The following is a 19086-nucleotide window of genomic DNA, read 5'->3' on the forward strand; positions in this document are numbered from 1 at the left end:
CAACCGTTCGTGTTTATCAATGGCGAATTGTCCTCACTATTAACAACACACTAGCAACATTGCAGAGTTGTCTATGAGCAGCCGTTTTCCATCCACCAAATTAGAATCTACGTGCAATAATCCCTGGGATAGTTTATTTTGACATGAAAGTAGTTCATACTTCATGGGGAAAATTGGGAATATTGCAACCGCATTGCATTGTATACAATCGGAACATGTAATTGAAATTTTCTAAAATCATTATTACATGTACCCCCAAGTTGTCGTTTTACATTTTCTGCAAGATCTTTTAAGGAGAAATATTAAAAATGGATCCTGAAATTAATCATAGTCAAAATGAGAGCGCACACACAGCATTGTACGATCCTGGCAAACAAATCCATTGAACTTTGATGGTGTTAAGGTTGAATATATTGGGCCATGGTTGATTTAGGATGAAGGCGATCTTACAATGTCTGCCAGGTTGTTAATACTTCTAATGTTTTTCTCACGGTAGTAACGTATTTTAGAAATATTGGTAAGTATGATAGGTTTCAAGATGGAAGTGCCAGAGAGTGAAACAAAAGAAAAATACTGCCGGTGCCGGTAATCTGTAATAAAAGAGAAAATGCTGGAAAACACTACATTAAAAACTAGGAGCAGGATTAGGCCACTTGGCCCCTCGAGCATGCTCCACCATTCAATACGTTGGTGTCTGATCTGATTGTAGCCTCCCGCCTACCCCCGCTAACTTTTCACCCCCTTGTTTATCAAGAATCTATCGAGCTGGTTTAGCACAGTCGGATAAACAGCTGCCTTATAATCCAGAACAAGGTCAGCAGTGCGGGTTCAATTCCCGTACCAGCCTCCCCGAACAGGCGCCGGAATGTGGTGACTCGGGGCTTTTCACAGTAACTTCATTGAAGCCTACTTGTGACAATAAGCAATTATTATTATTATCTCTGTCTTGAAAACATTAAAAAACTCTGCTTCCACCGCCTTTTGAGGAAGAGAGTTCCAGAGACACTCGGCCCCCAGAGAAAATAAATTCTGATCCTCTCTTAAATGGGTGAAGCCTTATTTTTAAACAGCGATCCCTAGTTCTAGATTCTCCCACAAGAGGAAACATCCTCTCCACATCCACCCTGCCAAGACCCCTCAGGATCCTATACATTTCAGTCACCAGCAGGAACTGGATGAACCTATGGAGAGTGAAGCAGGGCAAATGTTTACGGTCAATGATCTTTCATCAAATACACAATAGTTGTCACAGAGACAGAGTGCTTTACGCTAGTTTGTGAGGGTGTAGCGAGGCTAAAGATGCACATTTTTATAGAAATGATTTGGGCATTCAAATCGCAAAAGAAATACAATTGTAGCTCGGGGCAAGTTTAAACTCTCAGCCACCCGGATTGCCATTCGATTAACGTTTTCTGCTACTTTCTTTGAACAGTGCACTGACTGGTGTTTGCTTTTCCTCTCAGTGATTGTACGTCGACAGCTCGACGGGAGCTGAAACGCGAACAGTACCGACAGGTGAGGGATCATGTCCGGAATGACGATGGACGGCTCCAGGCGTGTGGGTGGAGCCTCCCAGCAAAGTACAAACAGGTACAGTCTGAAGCAGCACAACCTACCTCGGCCGAACATACCGGTCCACAGTCCTGGCTCTGAGATTTAAACATACTGGCTGGCTGATATCCGAACAGATGTTTATTCATTTGTATATGGCTGGAATAAATAGACACTCTCAAAGCTTTCCACCTTGGACTCATCCTGAAGAGCCCTTTTTTTAAATGAAGTATAAATTGTTGCTCTCTTTGAAATTTGGCATTCTTGAGTCTGACCTGATGAGTGAAAGATGAAAAGCTTTGACAGCATGTCTCTTCGATTCTGTACTACCAAACGATCATTCGTATAGCTGCTATCTGACACTTGATTCCACAGAGGAATGTCCTATGACTGTGCTAATATTTTGTGTAGAGTCGGTCATTCATCTCCTCAGACCTGCTGTGAGATCATTACTGCCGTTGCTCCATTAACGTTTGTACATAGGTAACCCATAGGTGCCCCATACCTCTATTAAAGCTCTTCATGAATTAAAAGGGCTATCACTCCGCTGATGTCCAGTGGTCCGCGACCAGAGGGACAGGCTCGTACTCTGTACAATGCCTATTTCTCTAGAAACTCAGGTGATTTCTTCCACCTGCGACAGCCAGTGGTGATACCACTATTTGATCAGCCAAGAAATGCTCTTGTTGGGACTAAGGCTGTACCTTGCAACCTTAGTGCCTGTCACAACCGTATTCCACCATGGACAAGACAGTGTGGCCCGTACAACCACCAGTGCCACAATGGGACACATGATCTGAGGTTTTAATATCTGGAAGCTTTGAGAGGATCAATGCAGTATAAACCCATCCAGTGTGTCCTAGAATATAGGCTGCGTGTAATGTACATCTGTGCAAAATAGGGAATATGGAGCAGGCAGGAGAAATAAAGCCACCATAAAAAGAAGAAGAGGGTGACCTCAGCCGGGAAGGGATAATGAATATATTTTTTTGAGATTCTAATATTCCTCCTCAGTTTTTCACCCACCTCATCCTTCACCCACCTCATCCTTCACCCACCTCATCCTTCACCCACCTCATCCTTCACCCACCTCATCCTTCACCCACCTCATCCTTCACCCACCTCATCCTTCACCCACCTCGTCCTTCACCCACCTCGTCCTTCACCCACCTCGTCCTTCACCCACCTCGTCCTTCACCCACCTCGTCCTTCACCCACCTCGTCCTTCACCCACCTCGTCCTTCACCCACCTCGTCCTTCACCCACCTCGTCCTTCACCCACCTCGTCCTTCACCCACCTCATCCTTCACCCACCTCATCCTTCACCCACCTCATCCTTCACCCACCTCATCCTTCACCCACCTCATCCTTCATCCACCCCTGAAGTCTCCCCTTCGCACAAGCTCATTAGAATGCGTGACGGGCCGGGAATTCTCTTAAGACTAAAATCAAGAACCTCAACGGTGGTTCACATAATTTTGGGCACTTTCTGGTTCACCCCACCTTGGCCATGCAGAATGACGTGCAGAGCGTATTTGGATACTTTATAATATTGTGAGAATGCAATCTTATTGAAAAGTGAGTCATGTTCTGGTTCTTAATGCAGTTGAGTCCGAACGGCAGCCAGGAAGATAATCGCATGAAGAATGTTCCGATTCCAGTCTACTGCCGTCCACTGGTCGCAAAGGACCCAACCATGAAGGTAACCACGCGCTAAGGGCAAAGGGAGGTTCCAATGATCAGGACTTGGTAGAACCCATTTCAGTGCTAACCTCTTAATGGCTGATGTTTTCTGAGGAATTGATACCAAAGTTAGCTAAGTGATGGATTGTCGCGCTGCTTGGGCCAGCCGTTTTTCCAGAGTACCCCTTTTGTTTTTTTTGAGGCCATCATTCTAACTTTCAGTACGAGTTTCCGTGCCACACTTGGGAAGTCCCATTTCCAAAACGATCCAGCGAGGCCCGTGGCCTCGTTTCGCTTGAAGCAATGATGAGACAAGGGCAAATGCACTACCTAGGCTAAAGCATTGGCATCCAGATTCTTCCACCAACTCTGTCAACCTTCCTACACTTAAGTTAGAAAGGACTGTGATAAAAAGCAAATTACTGCGGATGCTGGAGTCTGAAACAAAAATGGGAAATACTGGCCAATCTCAGCAAGTCTGGCAGCATCCAAGGGCCGGTGCAGACTCGATGGGCTGAATGGCCTCCTTCTGCACTGTAGATTCTATGAAAAGGGAGCTAACGTTTTGAGCTTGGATGACTCGATGTCAAATCTAGAGAGAACTGGAAATGGGGGGGAAGGAGGTGTGGATTGGTGGGACTGGATAGGGGGCCAGCGATAAATTCATAAGATGTAGGAGCAGAATTAGGCCATTTGGCCCATCGAGTCTGCTCCACGATTCTATCAAGGCTGATACGTCCTCATCTGCTACCATACAATGTTACAGACCAAGAGCTGGATTGTGAAATCAACCAGAGTATCTCCTCCCTAGAACACACGACCGAGGAGCGGGAGTCGGCGATTTAGCCTCCCGAGCCTCACACCCTCAATGTGATCATGGCTGATCCCATCCTGGCCTTAACTCCACCGTCCTGCCCGTTCTCCATAACCCTTCAACCCATTACCAATTAAAAACCTATCCAACTCCTCCTTAAATTTACTCACTGTCCCAGCATCCACTGCACTCTGGGGTAGCAAATTCCACAGATTCGCAACCCTTTGGGAGAAGTAGTTTTTCCTCAAATTGGTTTTAAACTTGCTACCTCTTATTCTAAGATTATGACCTCTCGTTTTAGAATTCCCCACAAGAGGGAGCATCAGCTCCACGTCGATTTTATCATCTTGTATACCTCGATTAGATCTCCCCTCATTCTTCTAAACTCTAGAGAGTATCGGCCGAAACTGTTCAATCTCTCCTCGTACGACAAACCCTTCATCTCTGGAATCAATCTAAATAGGTGGAGATTGACAAAGATGTCGTGGACAGAAGAAATGTAAATGGGGGTGATTAAGGCTGAGAAGGGTGTTGAAAGGACTGTACTTTCTTCTGTTGTAACCTTGCAATGCCTACCGTCACATTCGATAGTCCATTTGAGCTTCATTTCCAGCAACCTGGTGAGACCTTCTGTTATATAGAACCTTGGTTAGGCCACATTTGGAATATTGTGTCCAATTCTGGTCATCACACTACCGGAAGGATGTGGAGGCTTTGGAGAGAATACAGAAAAGGTTTACCAGGACGTTGCCTGGTATGGAGGGTATTAGCTATGAGGATTGATTAAACTTGGATTGTTCTCCCTAGAGAGATGGAGGCTGAGGGCCGCTCTGATAGAAGTTTATAAAATTATTAGGGGTATAGTTAGGGTGAACAGTTGGAGGCTTTTTCCCCAGGGTGGAAATGACAATTACAAGGGGGCACAAGTTCAAGGTGAGGGGGGGAAAGGCTCAGTGGAGATGTGCGAGGAAAGTTTTTTTACGCAGCGGGTGGTGGTGGCCTGGAATGCACTGCCAAGTGAGGTGGTTGAGGCAGATATGTTAGCGACCCATAGGCACATGAACAGACGGGGTATAGGATACAGGCGGTTGGTCTAAATGGGACTCGTGATCAGCAGGTTTGGAGGGCCGAAGGGCCTGTGCCTGTGCTATATTGTTCTTTGACACATTGAGGCCTGTTGTCTTAATTTTGCACCGAAGTGAGGTGGAAAACTAGATGGTGATTGTTCAGTTTCTGCATAGAAGAAAAGGATTTGAAATTGTTTGCATCTTTTGTGCTCATCTTGCTTTATAATGTCGTGAACAATCTGGGAAAAATAGGGGACGGATGAAGTTGATCCTGACCTGGGAATTCAGATAGAAATTAATACAGTACGAACAACATAACGCTACCCAAAGGAAGGGCAATGATTTCCCTGCATCATTAGCAATCTTCCGCAACATGATACAGATAATTCTTCAATAATGTAAGGCCTGGTGAGCAGCTGGAACAGTATCAGAAAGGAGAATGTAAAATGTCAAAGTATTGAGCATCCCTTTTCCCAGCAGTAGAAATTGTGAGCATTTGAATTTTGGTATTAAATTCATAAGAGGTCTACAGTACAGGAAAGGCCCTTCAGCCCATCAGGTTTGCGGCAGTCTAAAACAACCATCTATATTCTCATCCCATTTTTCAGCACTTGTGATAATATCATCTTTATTATTGTCACAGATAGGTTTACTTGAACACTGCGATGAAGTTACTGTGAAAGCCCATAACCTTGTATGCTTTGGCATCGCAAGTGCACATCTAAATAGATGAGCGGAGTGCGGCTGAGCGGAGTGCACAGTGCGGCTGAGCGGAGTGCGGCTGAGCGGAGTGCACAGTGCGGCTGAGCGGAGTGCACAGTGCGGCTGAGCGGAGTGCACAGTGCGGCTGAGCGGAGTGCGGCTGAGCGGAGTGCACAGTGCGGCTGAGCGGAGTGCACAGTGCGGCTGAGCGGAGTGCACAGTGCGGCGGAGTGCACAGTGCGGCTGAGCGGAGTGCGGCTGAGCGGAGTGCACAGTGCGGCTGAGCGGAGTGCACAGTGCGGCTGAGCGGAGTGCACAGTGCGGCTGAGCGGAGTGCGGCTGAGCGGAGTGCACAGTGCGGCTGAGCGGAGTGCGGCTGAGCGGAGTGCACAGTGCGGCTGAGCGGAGTGCACAGTGCGGCTGAGCGGAGTGCACAGTGCGGCTGAGCGGAGTGCACAGTGCGGCTGAGCGGAGTGCACAGTGCGGCTGAGCGGAGTGCACAGTGCGGCTGAGCGGAGTGCACAGTGCGGCTGAGCGGAGTGCACAGTGCGGCTGAGCGGAGTGCACAGTGCGGCTGAGCGGAGTGCGGCTGAGCGGAGTGCACAGTGCGGCGGAGTGCACAGTGCGGCTGAGCGGAGTGCGGCTGAGCGGAGTGCGGCTGAGCGGAGTGCGGCTGAGCGGAGTGCGGCTGAGCGGAGTGCGGCTGAGCGGAGTGCGGCTGAGCGGAGTGCGGCTGAGCGGAGTGCGGCTGAGCGGAGTGCGGCTGAGCGGAGTGCGGCTGAGCGGAGTGCACAGTGCGGCTGAGCGGAGTGCACAGTGCGGCTGAGCGGAGTGCACAGTGCGGCTGAGCGGAGTGCACAGTGCGGCTGAGCGGAGTGCACAGTGCGGCTGAGCGGAGTGCACAGTGCGGCTGAGCGGAGTGCACAGTGCGGCTGAGCGGAGTGCACAGTGCGGCTGAGCGGAGTGCGGCTGAGCGGAGTGCACAGTGCGGCTGAGCGGAGTGCACAGTGCGGCTGAGCGGAGTGCGGCTGAGCGGAGTGCACAGTGCGGCTGAGCGGAGTGCACAGTGCGGCGGAGTGCACAGTGCGGCTGAGCGGAGTGCGGCTGAGCGGAGTGCGGCTGAGCGGAGTGCACAGTGCGGCTGAGCGGAGTGCGGCTGAGCGGAGTGCACAGTGCGGCTGAGCGGAGTGCACAGTGCGGCTGAGCGGAGTGCACAGTGCGGCTGAGCGGAGTGCACAGTGCGGCTGAGCGGAGTGCACAGTGCGGCTGAGCGGAGTGCACAGTGCGGCTGAGCGGAGTGCGGCTGAGCACAGTGTAGATGAAGACCAGGCAGTTTACCTGGACAGAGCTCTTGCTGCTGCTACCTGTTGGGTGTAAAATGGGTTCAGTTCCGTACGTCGATATTACAGGTTCTAGCAGCTTCAGAGAGATCATGTGACAGACCTCCCACTAATAATCTTTATGCGTGTCACAAATAGGCTTACATTAACACTGCAATGAAGTTACTGTAAAAAGCCCCTAGTCGCCACATTCCGACGCCTGTTCGGGTACACAGAGGGAGAATTCAGAATGTCCAATTCACCTAACAAGCACGTCTTTCGGGACTTGTGGGAGGAAACCGGAGCACCCGGAGGGAACCCACGCAGACACGGGGAGAAGGTGCAGACTCCGCACAGATAGTGACCCAAGCCAGGAATCGTACCTGGGACCCTGGCACTTTGAAGCAACAGTGCTAACCACTGTGCCACTTCTCCTTGGTTTTGGGCAAAGGATGTATTTTTCCAGGTCTGAAACCTTTAGACGTTTATTAGTGAAGCCAGGGTCTCTTTTGTCCTCACAGATAAGCTGTCTCCATGGACCAGAGCTCAGCTTTAGAAATGGAGAGGATGTTGGTGTAGTTCTTTGGAATTTGATCTTCTGCAACCACAGGGGGCATTAGCACCTCTTTGAAGATAACAAAGACTTGGATATGTATCTTCCTCCCCGCCTCCTGGGCAGGACACTGGCCTGACCTACAAGTGATTTCAGATTCACAGCACTGTGGTTGACTCTTAGCTGCCGTGAAGTGACCACTAGCGAGCCACTCGGTTCAAGGGCAGTTAGGGATGGCAACAAATACAGGCCTTGGCAGCCACGTCCACATCCCTTGAAAGAGTAAAAAACCTTTTACAGGCATCAGAGTTTGCAGTCATTCTGCACCCAGTCTAAGTTTGGAGATGTCTGCTCTGGTATTTCCTGCGATGATTATTACGTTTATGTTCCTCACAGCTTTGGTGTGCAGCCGGTGTGGATTTGACCGGCTGGAAACCGCAGCGGACAGAGAACGGGAATGAACTGGGCCGCTCACGCAGCTGTGATCCCCTAACCTCTGACACTGAAAAGGACGGGAAGAATAGCAGCAGCCACAGCTCTCCCGATAAAATCAGGAAGGTAAATAAGATTTGGTGTACAGATTCGATGGCAGTCTAAAGATGCATGTGGCAGATAAGAACGCTGACTTTCGCAAGGTGGCTTTACACTGCACTGCAGAATTAACAAAGAGAACACAGTCCTTTGGCATTGAGGAAAAGTGCAGACCTGCATAACAACACTTAGTAAAACTATTTTCACTTGTTTCCAGTGGGTGTAAAATTCATCAATATTGAGAAGCAGTTATGACCCCCCCCCCCCTCCTCGCCTCATTTTATTCAGCTCAATAACTTATTGTAACCTCATAAAAACATCAGTGAATCAAAGAAAATACTCCACTTCAGCCACCTTGTTACAATATGTAGACAAAGTTTGAAACCTCAGTTACCCACTCGGAGAATAAAGCTACAAGATTCTATTGTTTTGAACAAACAAAACAAACTGTGCTATCCAAAGTCAGAAAAGTGAACAATCTACAATATGTTTCTGACACTCCAACATTCAGAATTAACATGAGGTGAATATGAATTCACAGGAAATCTGTGGTCGAACACACCACACTTCATGTTAAATGTGACCAGGACAGATCCCACATATTTCACGCAGCCCACCCAGACGTCAGTGATCACTGTGCGTCACAAAATCTCCCTAAAACTCTGTCTCCTTCATGAGAGATTTTAACTCTTCACTTTCTCGTCTCTGAATTCCCTGAAAAGCTGCTTTGACTCAGAAAGCCTCGATGACTGCTCACCTTCCAGTGATTCGGTCTCTTCCCCATAGACTGTGTTGTATAGGATCCACAACACTGTACTCCTGCCTCTGACGCCCATGCAGCTCCAGCTCTTCCATAGACCACTAGCTTCTGTGACTCTATTCAAGGCAGAACCAAGTTCTCCATTCTGTTCTTTTTAAAAAATAAATTTAGAATACCCAATTAGGTGGCCAATCCACCTACCCTGCACATCTTTTGGGTTGTGGGGGTGAAACCCACGCAGACACGGGGAGAATGTGCAAACTCCTCACCGACAGTGACCCAGAGCCGGGATTCGAACCCGGGTCCTCAGCGCCGTAGGCAGCAATGCGAACCACTGTGCCACCGTGCTGCCCCCTCCATGCTGTTCTGAGCAACATTTATCCTGCAACCAAAACCCTAAATCAGACCAATAATACAAAAGCAAAATTCTGCAGCAGCTGGAAATCTGAAATAAAAACAGGAGATTTTAGAAATACTCAGCGTGTCGCACAGCGTCTGTGGATAGAAACAAGAGTTAATGTTTCAGGTTGATGAGGATTCATCAGAACCTAAACAAGCTTTTTTTTGCAGTCATGATCTCATTGCTGTTTATGGGACCTTGTTGTATTTAGATTGGCTGCCACATTTCCGACTCAGAAGAGTGACTAAACTTCAAAAGTCCGTCATTGATTGTAAAAAAATCACGATGTTATGAAAGGCACGATATAAATCTAATGCTTTCTGCGTATGATGGCAGTTTTAAGCAGAGCAGCGCTCACTGCCACATAGATGCAATGTTGCCAGCTGATAGCAATACATTGTTTTATCACGCTTTCCCCAATCTGAGTGTTTGACGACTTTGCTCACTTTTGTTTACGATCTCTTTCTTCAGGTTCACAGTGCGGATGACGTCTCGAGCCGTGTGTGGATCTGCACGAGCACACACTCCACCAGTAAAATTGTGATCATTGATGCCAACCAGCCAGGCACCATCATGGACCAGTTTATAGTGTGCAATGCCCATGTTCTGTGTATCACCAGCGTCCCGGGTAAGTGAGTTCCAGTGTTCAGGCTGCAGTACTGAATTTATGCTGTGCCGTGGTGAGTCTGTTCAATCAGGGCAACTGGAGTAAAAATAAAATGATATGTTGCAACTTAATTCATGATGGCATGTGTCCGATCCCATGACATTGTTTTGAAGATGAGCAGGAGAATCCTGGCTGATATTTATCACTCAATCAACGTCACAAAATAAAACGTACTGTCCGCTCGTTATCACATTGCTGATTTTGCTGCCACATTAGCAGCTGTTTCCTACTTTACATCAGCGACTAGATTTCAGAAACCACTCCATTGGCTGTAAGGCGGTTTGATCACAGTCATGGCAAAACAAGTCTTTTTTTAACCTTAAGGAAGGAATCACACAGGAAGTCAGCAAAGCGCAATAGTGTGCTATTCAGACTAAGTGCTTGACCTGCTAGCTTGGCAGTAGCGAATGGAACGAGAAAGGAATGAAATGAACCCGAAGAGGAGTAGAAAATAAAGAAAAATATTCAGATTACGCCATGGTTGCAGAGCGGTTCCAGATTAAAGTACTGTCCTTTTGTGGCCACTGTAGTTGGCTAGTCCTGTCCATTAGGGTGGCTTTTGAGACAGTTTGCATTAATAGTTGAAGCCCGAGAAGTATTTTTCTTTTAAAAAAAAAAAAAAAAATAAGTTTAGAGTACCCAATTCTTTTTGTTTCCAATTAAGGGCAATTCAGCATGGCCAATCCACCAAGCCCGTATCTCTTTTTGGGTTGTAGGGGGCGAAACCCACGCCGACACGGGGGAGAATGTGCAAAATCCACCGGACAGTGGCCTGGGGCCGGGATCGAAGCCGGGTCCTTGGCGCCGTGAGGCAGCAGTGCTAACCATGGCGCCACTGTGCCGCCCGATTTTTCTGATGCGCACAGGCCGGAATTATCCATCCCTGTGCCCTCGACATGTGTCAGGAACAGAGCTCGGGAATTCTATATTCTCAGCTCCTGATTCTCAGACGAGGGGCACTACAGCACAAATATTGGGTTCTTTGGCTTTGCTGTTGCTGATTTCATATTAATGGTTGAAATAAATTTACGTTTATTTCCTTTCACCAATTTTCAAAGTAAGGCAGAAAAGACCAACCAAGGGAGGATTGCCTGACTGACGTATGTCAGGAGGCCTGAGTACGGTGGTCCACAATTTTGTCATCTGTAATGGACAGAAAATAGAGAGATTTCTATGTGATTTTCCAGTATGTGAATGGCTGACCTGGGTAGCTACCTGGTTGGAATGTGTGCCCCAAAGTATTGCAAGAAATGAACCCTGTTGGTAAATTGCTCTTTGCTGGTGGTTGTGGGGGCTGTATAGTCGTGCCATGAAGTGGTTATTTAAATATCCCTGAGAATCCTGTCATTCAACTTGTTTTCACCCTGGAATAAATAAGGACATCCTCAAGAGATGGGACCACGTGCAGTTCATAAGAACCATGCTTGATGTGCATAATGGGACCAATTAGCCTAGATGGCCTGTTTCCAAACGATGGTCAGCTGCAGTGCATTAAGAGTGCCCCAGCCTATCCAAGTACAGTTTGGCAGTATTAACAGTGCTCGGTCGCTCCCCTCGGGGCAACCCCCCTCTTTGGCAAAACCCCGTACCGGTGGAGAGTTGAGAAAAATGGAGTGGAGCTGCAGGCTTTCTGGTGTTGCAAAGCCTGAAAATGTTGGAGGTTAACGTTGCCCTTTTCGAGCTCTGTTTGGCTTGCTGCTGAGAGTCCTCCGTCGCTGCTCAGCCCATTAACCTCGGCTTAGCACGCTACTGTGTGCAGATCTGTGCATGCCTACATTGTGAACAAATTGAGACAGGAGCCTGGGAGTAACCCTCAAACCCCCACACATCCTCTTTTGAATATGTTTGTTGGGCATTTGCTGCACGAAAAGGGAACTCTATGAAATCTCAGGTCATTATAATGGGGAGTGGTCTCCATCCCCTTTTTCTGATCTTTGCATCCAGACAGTGTGCAACACACAGGGAAAATGTCAGGGAAATAACGTTTGATGTTGGCTGCAGACCTTTTGGATATTTGAACGGTAGCCTTTTCTGCCGATGGATGCTATTTATGGGATGTTGCACAGTTGCTTTTGGGGTGGAACTGAACACCTGCTACACCTCCTAGTTATTTATTGTCACATGTACCGCGGTACAGTGAAAAGTATTGTTCTGCTTACAGTCCAGGCAGATCGTTCCATACATGAAAAACACAGGGCAGATGATAAATACACAAAATACATAGACATCGGGTGAAGGAGACGGAGTGTAGTGCTACACCGTAGAGAAGAGACGTGTTAGTTCTCCCTGACTATTTACAGAACGAGTGATAATACTCTTTAACATCAAAGCATTTATATGGAATGGGGCTGGATGGCAAAGTGGAGTATAAAATAGACTTGTGGGCAAGTGCAGCCCAGGCTAACGGATTGGAGACCTCATCTCTCTGGTTGGGGAATGGGTCACAGGGATAGTTTGATTTGGAATCTGTAAGAGCTCTCTCCTCAATGTGATGGGGGCTTGTTCTGTCTGGCATGCAGCCTGCTGCTACAGGACTGGCCGACTCGAGTCCACACTCGCTGTGCTACACTCAGTCAGGAGTGACGTACTTCTCTCTCGGATGCATTTGAAGGGACCTAATTGGCTAAATTTGGATAGCCTTTCAACTCAAGAGTCCAAACTATACAAGCTGAAAGAGAATTCACCAATAGCTTGCTCAAACAAAAGTCAGGATGGCCCCTGCAAGAAACCAAACTGCCCCGTTGGTGCTGTTACAGTGCTGTTCTGAGGCTAGAACTGTGGACATTGAGAGACAAAACTGTCCCTGTTGCATTCAATATCTAGGTGAGAAATAGGTGATTGGGAGACTCATTTCTGGCTGTGATCTTTGGCATCCAATCTTCCTGGAAAGGCACAGAGACTTCCAAGTGTTTGAACAGGCTTCCAGGTTACTTCATTATCCGTCTTAGGACCCTGATACCAATTAAGAACAGTAATTGGTGATGCATCCTGTGGCCTAATCAATGGTCCTTGGAGGCTGCTGGAAACCACTGAAAAACAGATCAGGTTTTATTTTATTTTGTTACCTAACCTACCATGGAATTATGGGGAGGCAGTGGGGTAGTGGTATTGTCACTGGATTAGCAATCCAGAGACCCAGGGTAATGCTCTGGGATCCTGGGTTCCAATCCCACCAGGGTAGATGGTGAAATTTCAATTCAATAAAATAATCTGGAATTAAAAGTCTAATGATGACTGATGCACGATCAATTGTACAAAGACTAAGGTTGGATACAACTGTGGCTTTATTGCAGTAAGATGTGTGGCCTCCCACAGCAGCTGGCGAAATGGCTGCTGAATAGAGGACACGCATATTTATACTCCTCCTACTGGGCGGAGCCAGCAGGCAGGGGCTACCGGCGAACCTGTAGTACAGGTCCTACCTTACATCACCTAATACAGGTGTAACAGTGGTTTACCACATTCACCCCCTGTTAAAAATGAGTCCGGCGGGGGTGGTGGAGAACTATATACAGTAGTGAATTTACGTACAGTGTTTTATCAGGGAAAAGAAAAAAAAAATGTCCTTTGAAAGTCCGGTGCCAGTTAGCGATTCAACCGGTCTGGTGCCTTGACGTTCCGCTGGGAGCGACGTGGCAGTGGCGGCAATGTCGATGCTGGCCTCCGGGAGTGTGATGAAATCCTCTTCATCCTCTGGCGTGGGCAGGGGAAGGAGGGATGGTCCTGGTGGGGTTAATGTTGGGAGCGCTGGGGGAGGGGAGGGTGGCACCGGGCCGGAGAAGTGTGTATGGGTGGAACCTGCTGGTGCCAGGTCCCTGAGGGAGACAGTATCTTGGCGGCCGTCGGGGTACGCCACATAGGCATACTGGGGGTTGGCATGGAGCAAGTGCACCCTATCCACCAATGGGTCCGCCTTGTGGAGTCGGATGTGCCTACGGAGCGGAACCGGTCCTGGAGCTGTGAGCCAAGTGGGGATCGACACCCCGGATGTGGACTTCCTGGGGAAGGCAAAGAGACGTTCATGGGGTGTGTTATTCGTAGCGGTGCACAGCAGTGACCGGATGGAGTGTAGTGCATCAGGGAGGACCTCCTGCCAGCGAGAGGCCAGGAGGTTCCTGGACCGTAGGGCCAGTTGGACGGCCCTCCATACCGTCCCGTTCTCCCTCTCTACCAGTCCGTTTCCCCGGGGGTTGTAGCTGGTCGTTTTGCTGGAGGCGATACCCCTGCTGAGCAGGAACCGACGCAGCTCATCACTCATGAATGAGGATCCCCTGTCACTGGATGTAGGCGGGGAAACCGAACAGAGCGAAGATCGTGTTGAGGGCTTTGATGACGGTGGCAGACGTCATATCGGGGCATGGGACGGCAAAGGGGAATCTGGTGTACTCATCGACCACACTGACAATATACGTGTTTCGGTCGGTGGAGGGGAGGGGCCCTTTGAAATCCACGCTGAGGCGTTCAAAGGGGTGGGAGGCCTTCACCAGGCGTGCACGGTCCGGCAGCTTGCACTCCGCACAGACCAGGCAGTCCCTGGTGACTGTCCGTACTTCCTCGACGGAGTAGGGCAGATTGCGGGCCTTGATGAAATGGTACAACCGTGTGACCCCCGGGTGACAAAGGCTGTCGTGCAGGGTCCGGAGTCGGTCTACTTGTGCGCTGCCACACGTACCTCGGGATGGGGCGTCTGGGAGCTTGTTGAGCTTGCCGGGGTGATACAGAATCTCGTAATAATAGGTTGAGAGCTCGATTCTCCACCAAAAGATTTTATCATTTCTGAACTTGCCCCGCTGCGTGTTGTTAAACATGAAGGCTAGCGAGCTGGACAAGATGGCGGCGCCCATGGGCCGCACGTTGCGGGGGCTGGACATGATGGCGGCGCCCATGGGCTGCACGTGGACTGAGGGGGGGAAGATGGCGCCCACTGGCCGCGGGTGGCCCCGGGGGGGTGAAGATGACGGCACCCACTGGCCGCGCATGGTCCGGGACGAAGATGGCGGTGCCCATTGTGTGTAGGTCAGGGGGGAGGGGGCGATAGCGGTGACTGCGCGGGCCTGGCACACCGCGGCGGAGTGCCCCTCTTTGCCGCAAACCTTGCAAATGGCGTGCGAGCCAGGCAGCGTTGGCGGGGGTGCTTCTGCTGGCCGCAGAAGTAACATCAGGGACCCCCGGGGTGCGCGGGTTGGCGTGTGGTGCAGGCGTTCTGGCTGGGTGAAGCCCCGGCTGGGGTGGCCATTTGTGGGGTCCACGAGGGATAGGAGGGGTGGGCCGCGCGGCCGGAGGGGTAGGCCTGAGCATTACGTGAGGCGACCGTCATGGAGAGTGCTAGCATTTTAGTCTCATCTAGGTCGAGCGTGGCCCCTTCTCGCAGTCTTTGGCGTATGAGAACCGACCCAATCCCCGTTACAAACTCATCGCGCATAAGAAGGTTGGAATGTTCGGTGGCCGTAACAGCCCGACAGTCCCAGTCCCGGACGGGTGGGGTTAGGGCCCACCAGAAGTCTTCGATGGACTCACCAGGGAGTTGAGAGCGAGTGGCGAGTACGTGCCTGGTGAAGGGCGTGTTCGTTTTCTGTGCGTAGTTTTCTTTGAGGAGCGCCATGGCGTCTGCCTAGTTCGGGGCATCCTGGATCAGCGGAAACACGTTGGAGCTCAACCTTGAGTACATGAACTGTATCTTCTGAGCTTCCGTCGGCGGGGTGGTCGCTGGGTTGATATCGGCCTCGAAGCAAGCTAGCCAGTGATTAAAGTCCTTTTTGGCATCGCTTGATTGCGGATCCAGCTGTAGGCGATGCGGTTTGATTCGGTGGTCCATCTTTTAGAAAATGTTACTGCAATAAATTGATGCTCGATCAATTGTACAAAGACTAAGGTTGGATACAACTGAGGCTTTATTGCAGGAAGATGTGTGGCCTCCCACAGCAGCTGGCCAAATGGCTGCTAAATAGAGGACACGCATATGTATACTTCTCCTACTGGGCGGAGCCAGCAGGCAGGGGCTACCGGCGAACCTGTAGTACAGGTCCTACCTTACGTCACCTAATACAGATGTAACAGTGGTTTACCACAATGACCATGAAACCATTGCCGATTGTCGCAAAAACCCATCTGGTTCACTAATTTGCTGTCCTTACCTGGTCTGGCCTACACGTGACCCACACAGGTTGACTCTAAACTGCCTCTCCCCCTCCACCCCCCCCACACCCCACCCTCTGAAATGGCCCAGCAAGCCTCTCAGTTCAAGGACAATTAGGGATGGGCTACAAATGCTGGCCCAGCCGGGACACCCACATCCCAAGAATGAATGAAGAAAAAAAAATCAGATGAGGCACAAGTGCTCATTTTGGCTCCAGAGAAATACTGTGAGCAGTTGACCAGCCCCCTCTGCTCATCTCCCACTCCCCACCAAGCCCCTACCCCCAATGGACTGAATGGCCCAACGTTCATGTCGAATTATCTTGAGAAGGCCCCTACTGGCCTGCTGCACCAGAATGCCAATTCGTGTCTGCAACTCCACGGAGTTATGGAGATGAAACTTGAAGCCCCCACAATTTCCAGTGAGCCTCAGGCCTTCAATTTTGGGCCTGTTCAGGTGGCACGTCATGATTTTCAGCGCAGGAATAATTTCCAGGTGGTTGGATAATATGGACGTTAGCCTTCATCTAATTCATGTTGCCACTTGGTTGAGTTAGACAGTCAGACTGGTTGCAGAAAGGGAAAATGTTACACTCCCAGCTTGGTCATACTGGGGAGTTGGTGGCATGGTGATTATCACACTGGATTAATAATCCAGAAGATAAACTTTCATTATCTGGAAGTCTGGGAGGCCCATAATAGGGCCTTGCTTCATAAATTAATCATTCATTAATTTGGTCGATCGTGTCAAGTCAGACACTTGACTTCATCTAAAGAGTCCTTGGCGGACTAAGGACAGGGTTCAGACTGTTAAAATGAACGTACTCCGAGATTTTTATTTCTTTTTCAATGTCTCCCTATTTTTCTTCCCCAGTCCCTTTTTTTGTTGTTGTTAAAATCAACAAATTAATATCTTCCTTTATTTGGATGGTAAGACTTGAAGGATCCGTGAAGTTTTGCTCTGAATCTTGGCTTTACTCAATTTATTGTTTTCCTATCGGGCAGCCAGTATTCATGGTGGCACAGTGGTTAGCACTGCTGCCTCATTCGCCAGGGACCCGGGTTCGATTCCAGCCTCGGGTCTGTGCGGAGTTTGCACTTTCTCCCTGTGTCTGCGTGGGTTTCCTCCGGGTGCTCCGGTTTCCTCCCACAGTCCAAAGATGTGCAGGTTAGGTGGATTGGCCGTGATAAATGGCCCCTTACTGTCTGAAAGGTTAGGTGGGGTTACGGGGATAGGGTGGGGTCATGGGCCTAGGTTCTTTCAGAGGGTTGGTGTGGACTTGATGGGCTGAATGGCCCCCCTTCTGCACTGTAGTGATTCTATATTGTTGTGGTTCAGCGATCCTATTCCATATGGGACAAATGGAAGTGTGTTCCTGAACTGTTTGTGGGCCTGGTGCAATAGCCTTTCGCTCCGGTTAGATTTTCCCTGAATCCAATGGTGGTCTCCACCCTGAGAATTTGGAAGCAGTTCAGGCAGCATTTTAAGCTCTGTTCCCTGTCTTCGCTCGCCCCCATCTGCAACAGCCACTTTTTTCTGCCAGCGGCTTTGGACTCTATGCTTAAGTCAGTGGGTAGGAAGGGTTTGGAGACCTGTTTTTGGAGGGGAGGTTTGCCAGTTTTAAGGAGTTGGCAGAGAAATTCCAACTGCCTGGTTCCAGTCTTTTCCAGTGCTTTCCGATTCATGACTTTTTGTTCAAAGCTTCCCCCTCCTTTCCCTTGGCGCCATCTTCTTCCCTATTGAAGAGGATTTTGTCTTTGACCGAATCTGATGAGGGGCTATTTTGGGCATATATGGCCATGTCCCCTCAGTGGGATCAGCTCTGTGGAGTGAGGTGAGGGCGAAATGGAGGGGGTGAATTGGGTCCCAATCTGGATGGTGGGGTGCGGAGTGAGGCACCTCACAGGGTCAATCACACATCTTCATGTGCTCGGCTAAGTTTGATTCAACTCAAGGTGGTGCATAGGGTGCATCTGGCTAAAGTGAGGATGAGTGGATTTTTCTCTGGGGGGGGGGACAAGTGTGAGTGCTGCTCTCTGGGGGGGGGGGGGGGGGGGCTAACCATGCTCATGTTCTGGTCTTGCCCCAAGTTGGTAAGCTTCTGGGCCTCTTTCTTCAACACCATGTTGGAGACACCTCAATGTTGATTTGGATCCATGTCTGCTGGTGACCACGTTTGGGGTGTCAGACTTGCTGGTGCTTCAGTTGGGGGTGAAGGTGGATGTCCTCGCCTTCAGCTAGTTGATAGCCCGGACACGAGTTCTGTTTGGGGGGGGGGGTCTCCTAGTCCACCCATTGCCTCAGCTTGGTTGGGCGACCTCGAGTCTTTTTCACATTTGGAGAAGGTTAAATACACCATTGGGGTCAGTGGAGCGAATCTACCTAAGGGGACAGCCTTTCATTTAATTTTTTAAGGAGCTAGTCACCATCAACTTTAGGGGGGGGGGGTTTAGTTTAGTTTTTGGGGTAAAAGTTAATGTGTGCTTTTGCTTGTTATTCTCTTCTATTGTGTAATTTTGGTTAATTGTTTTGTATGTTTTTGTTTATTATGGAAAACCTTTAATATATAAAAACATTAATCCAGATGCTTTTGGGACATGGGTTCGAATCCCACCATGGCAGCTATTGGAATTTAAACTCAAATGAATAAAATCTGGAATATAAAGCTGGTCTCAGTAACGGCGAGCATGAAGAAAACATAATTGATTGATGTAAAAAACCCATCTGGTTCACTAATGCCCTTTAGGGAAGGAGATCCGGCCCACACGTGACTCCAGACCCACAGCAATGCGGCCAAACAGCTGCCCCCGGGACATGGCCTAGCGTGACCTTCAGCTCGAGGGTAATTAGGGGTGGGCGGCGACTGGAAATTCCCGCCGAAAGTCAGGGGACCTTTGGCTGCT

General features: G+C 49.3%; 1 protein-coding gene across 1 annotated transcript in view; it reads left to right on the forward strand.

Annotated features, from left to right (window-relative positions):
* The window catches only part of mapk8ip3 (mitogen-activated protein kinase 8 interacting protein 3), a 212436-nt gene that overhangs the window by 143142 nt on the left and 50208 nt on the right, over positions 1-19086 (forward strand). The window contains exons 17-20 of the mRNA XM_038820875.1: positions 1464-1590; positions 3158-3253; positions 8086-8247; positions 9852-10008. Of these exons, the coding sequence (XP_038676803.1) occupies positions 1464-1590; positions 3158-3253; positions 8086-8247; positions 9852-10008 (542 nt within the window). The remainder of the gene's footprint in view (positions 1-1463; positions 1591-3157; positions 3254-8085; positions 8248-9851; positions 10009-19086) is intronic.

Source organism: Scyliorhinus canicula, chromosome 15 (genome assembly GCF_902713615.1).
Source record: "Scyliorhinus canicula chromosome 15, sScyCan1.1, whole genome shotgun sequence".
Classification (NCBI taxonomy): domain Eukaryota; kingdom Metazoa; phylum Chordata; class Chondrichthyes; order Carcharhiniformes; family Scyliorhinidae; genus Scyliorhinus; species Scyliorhinus canicula.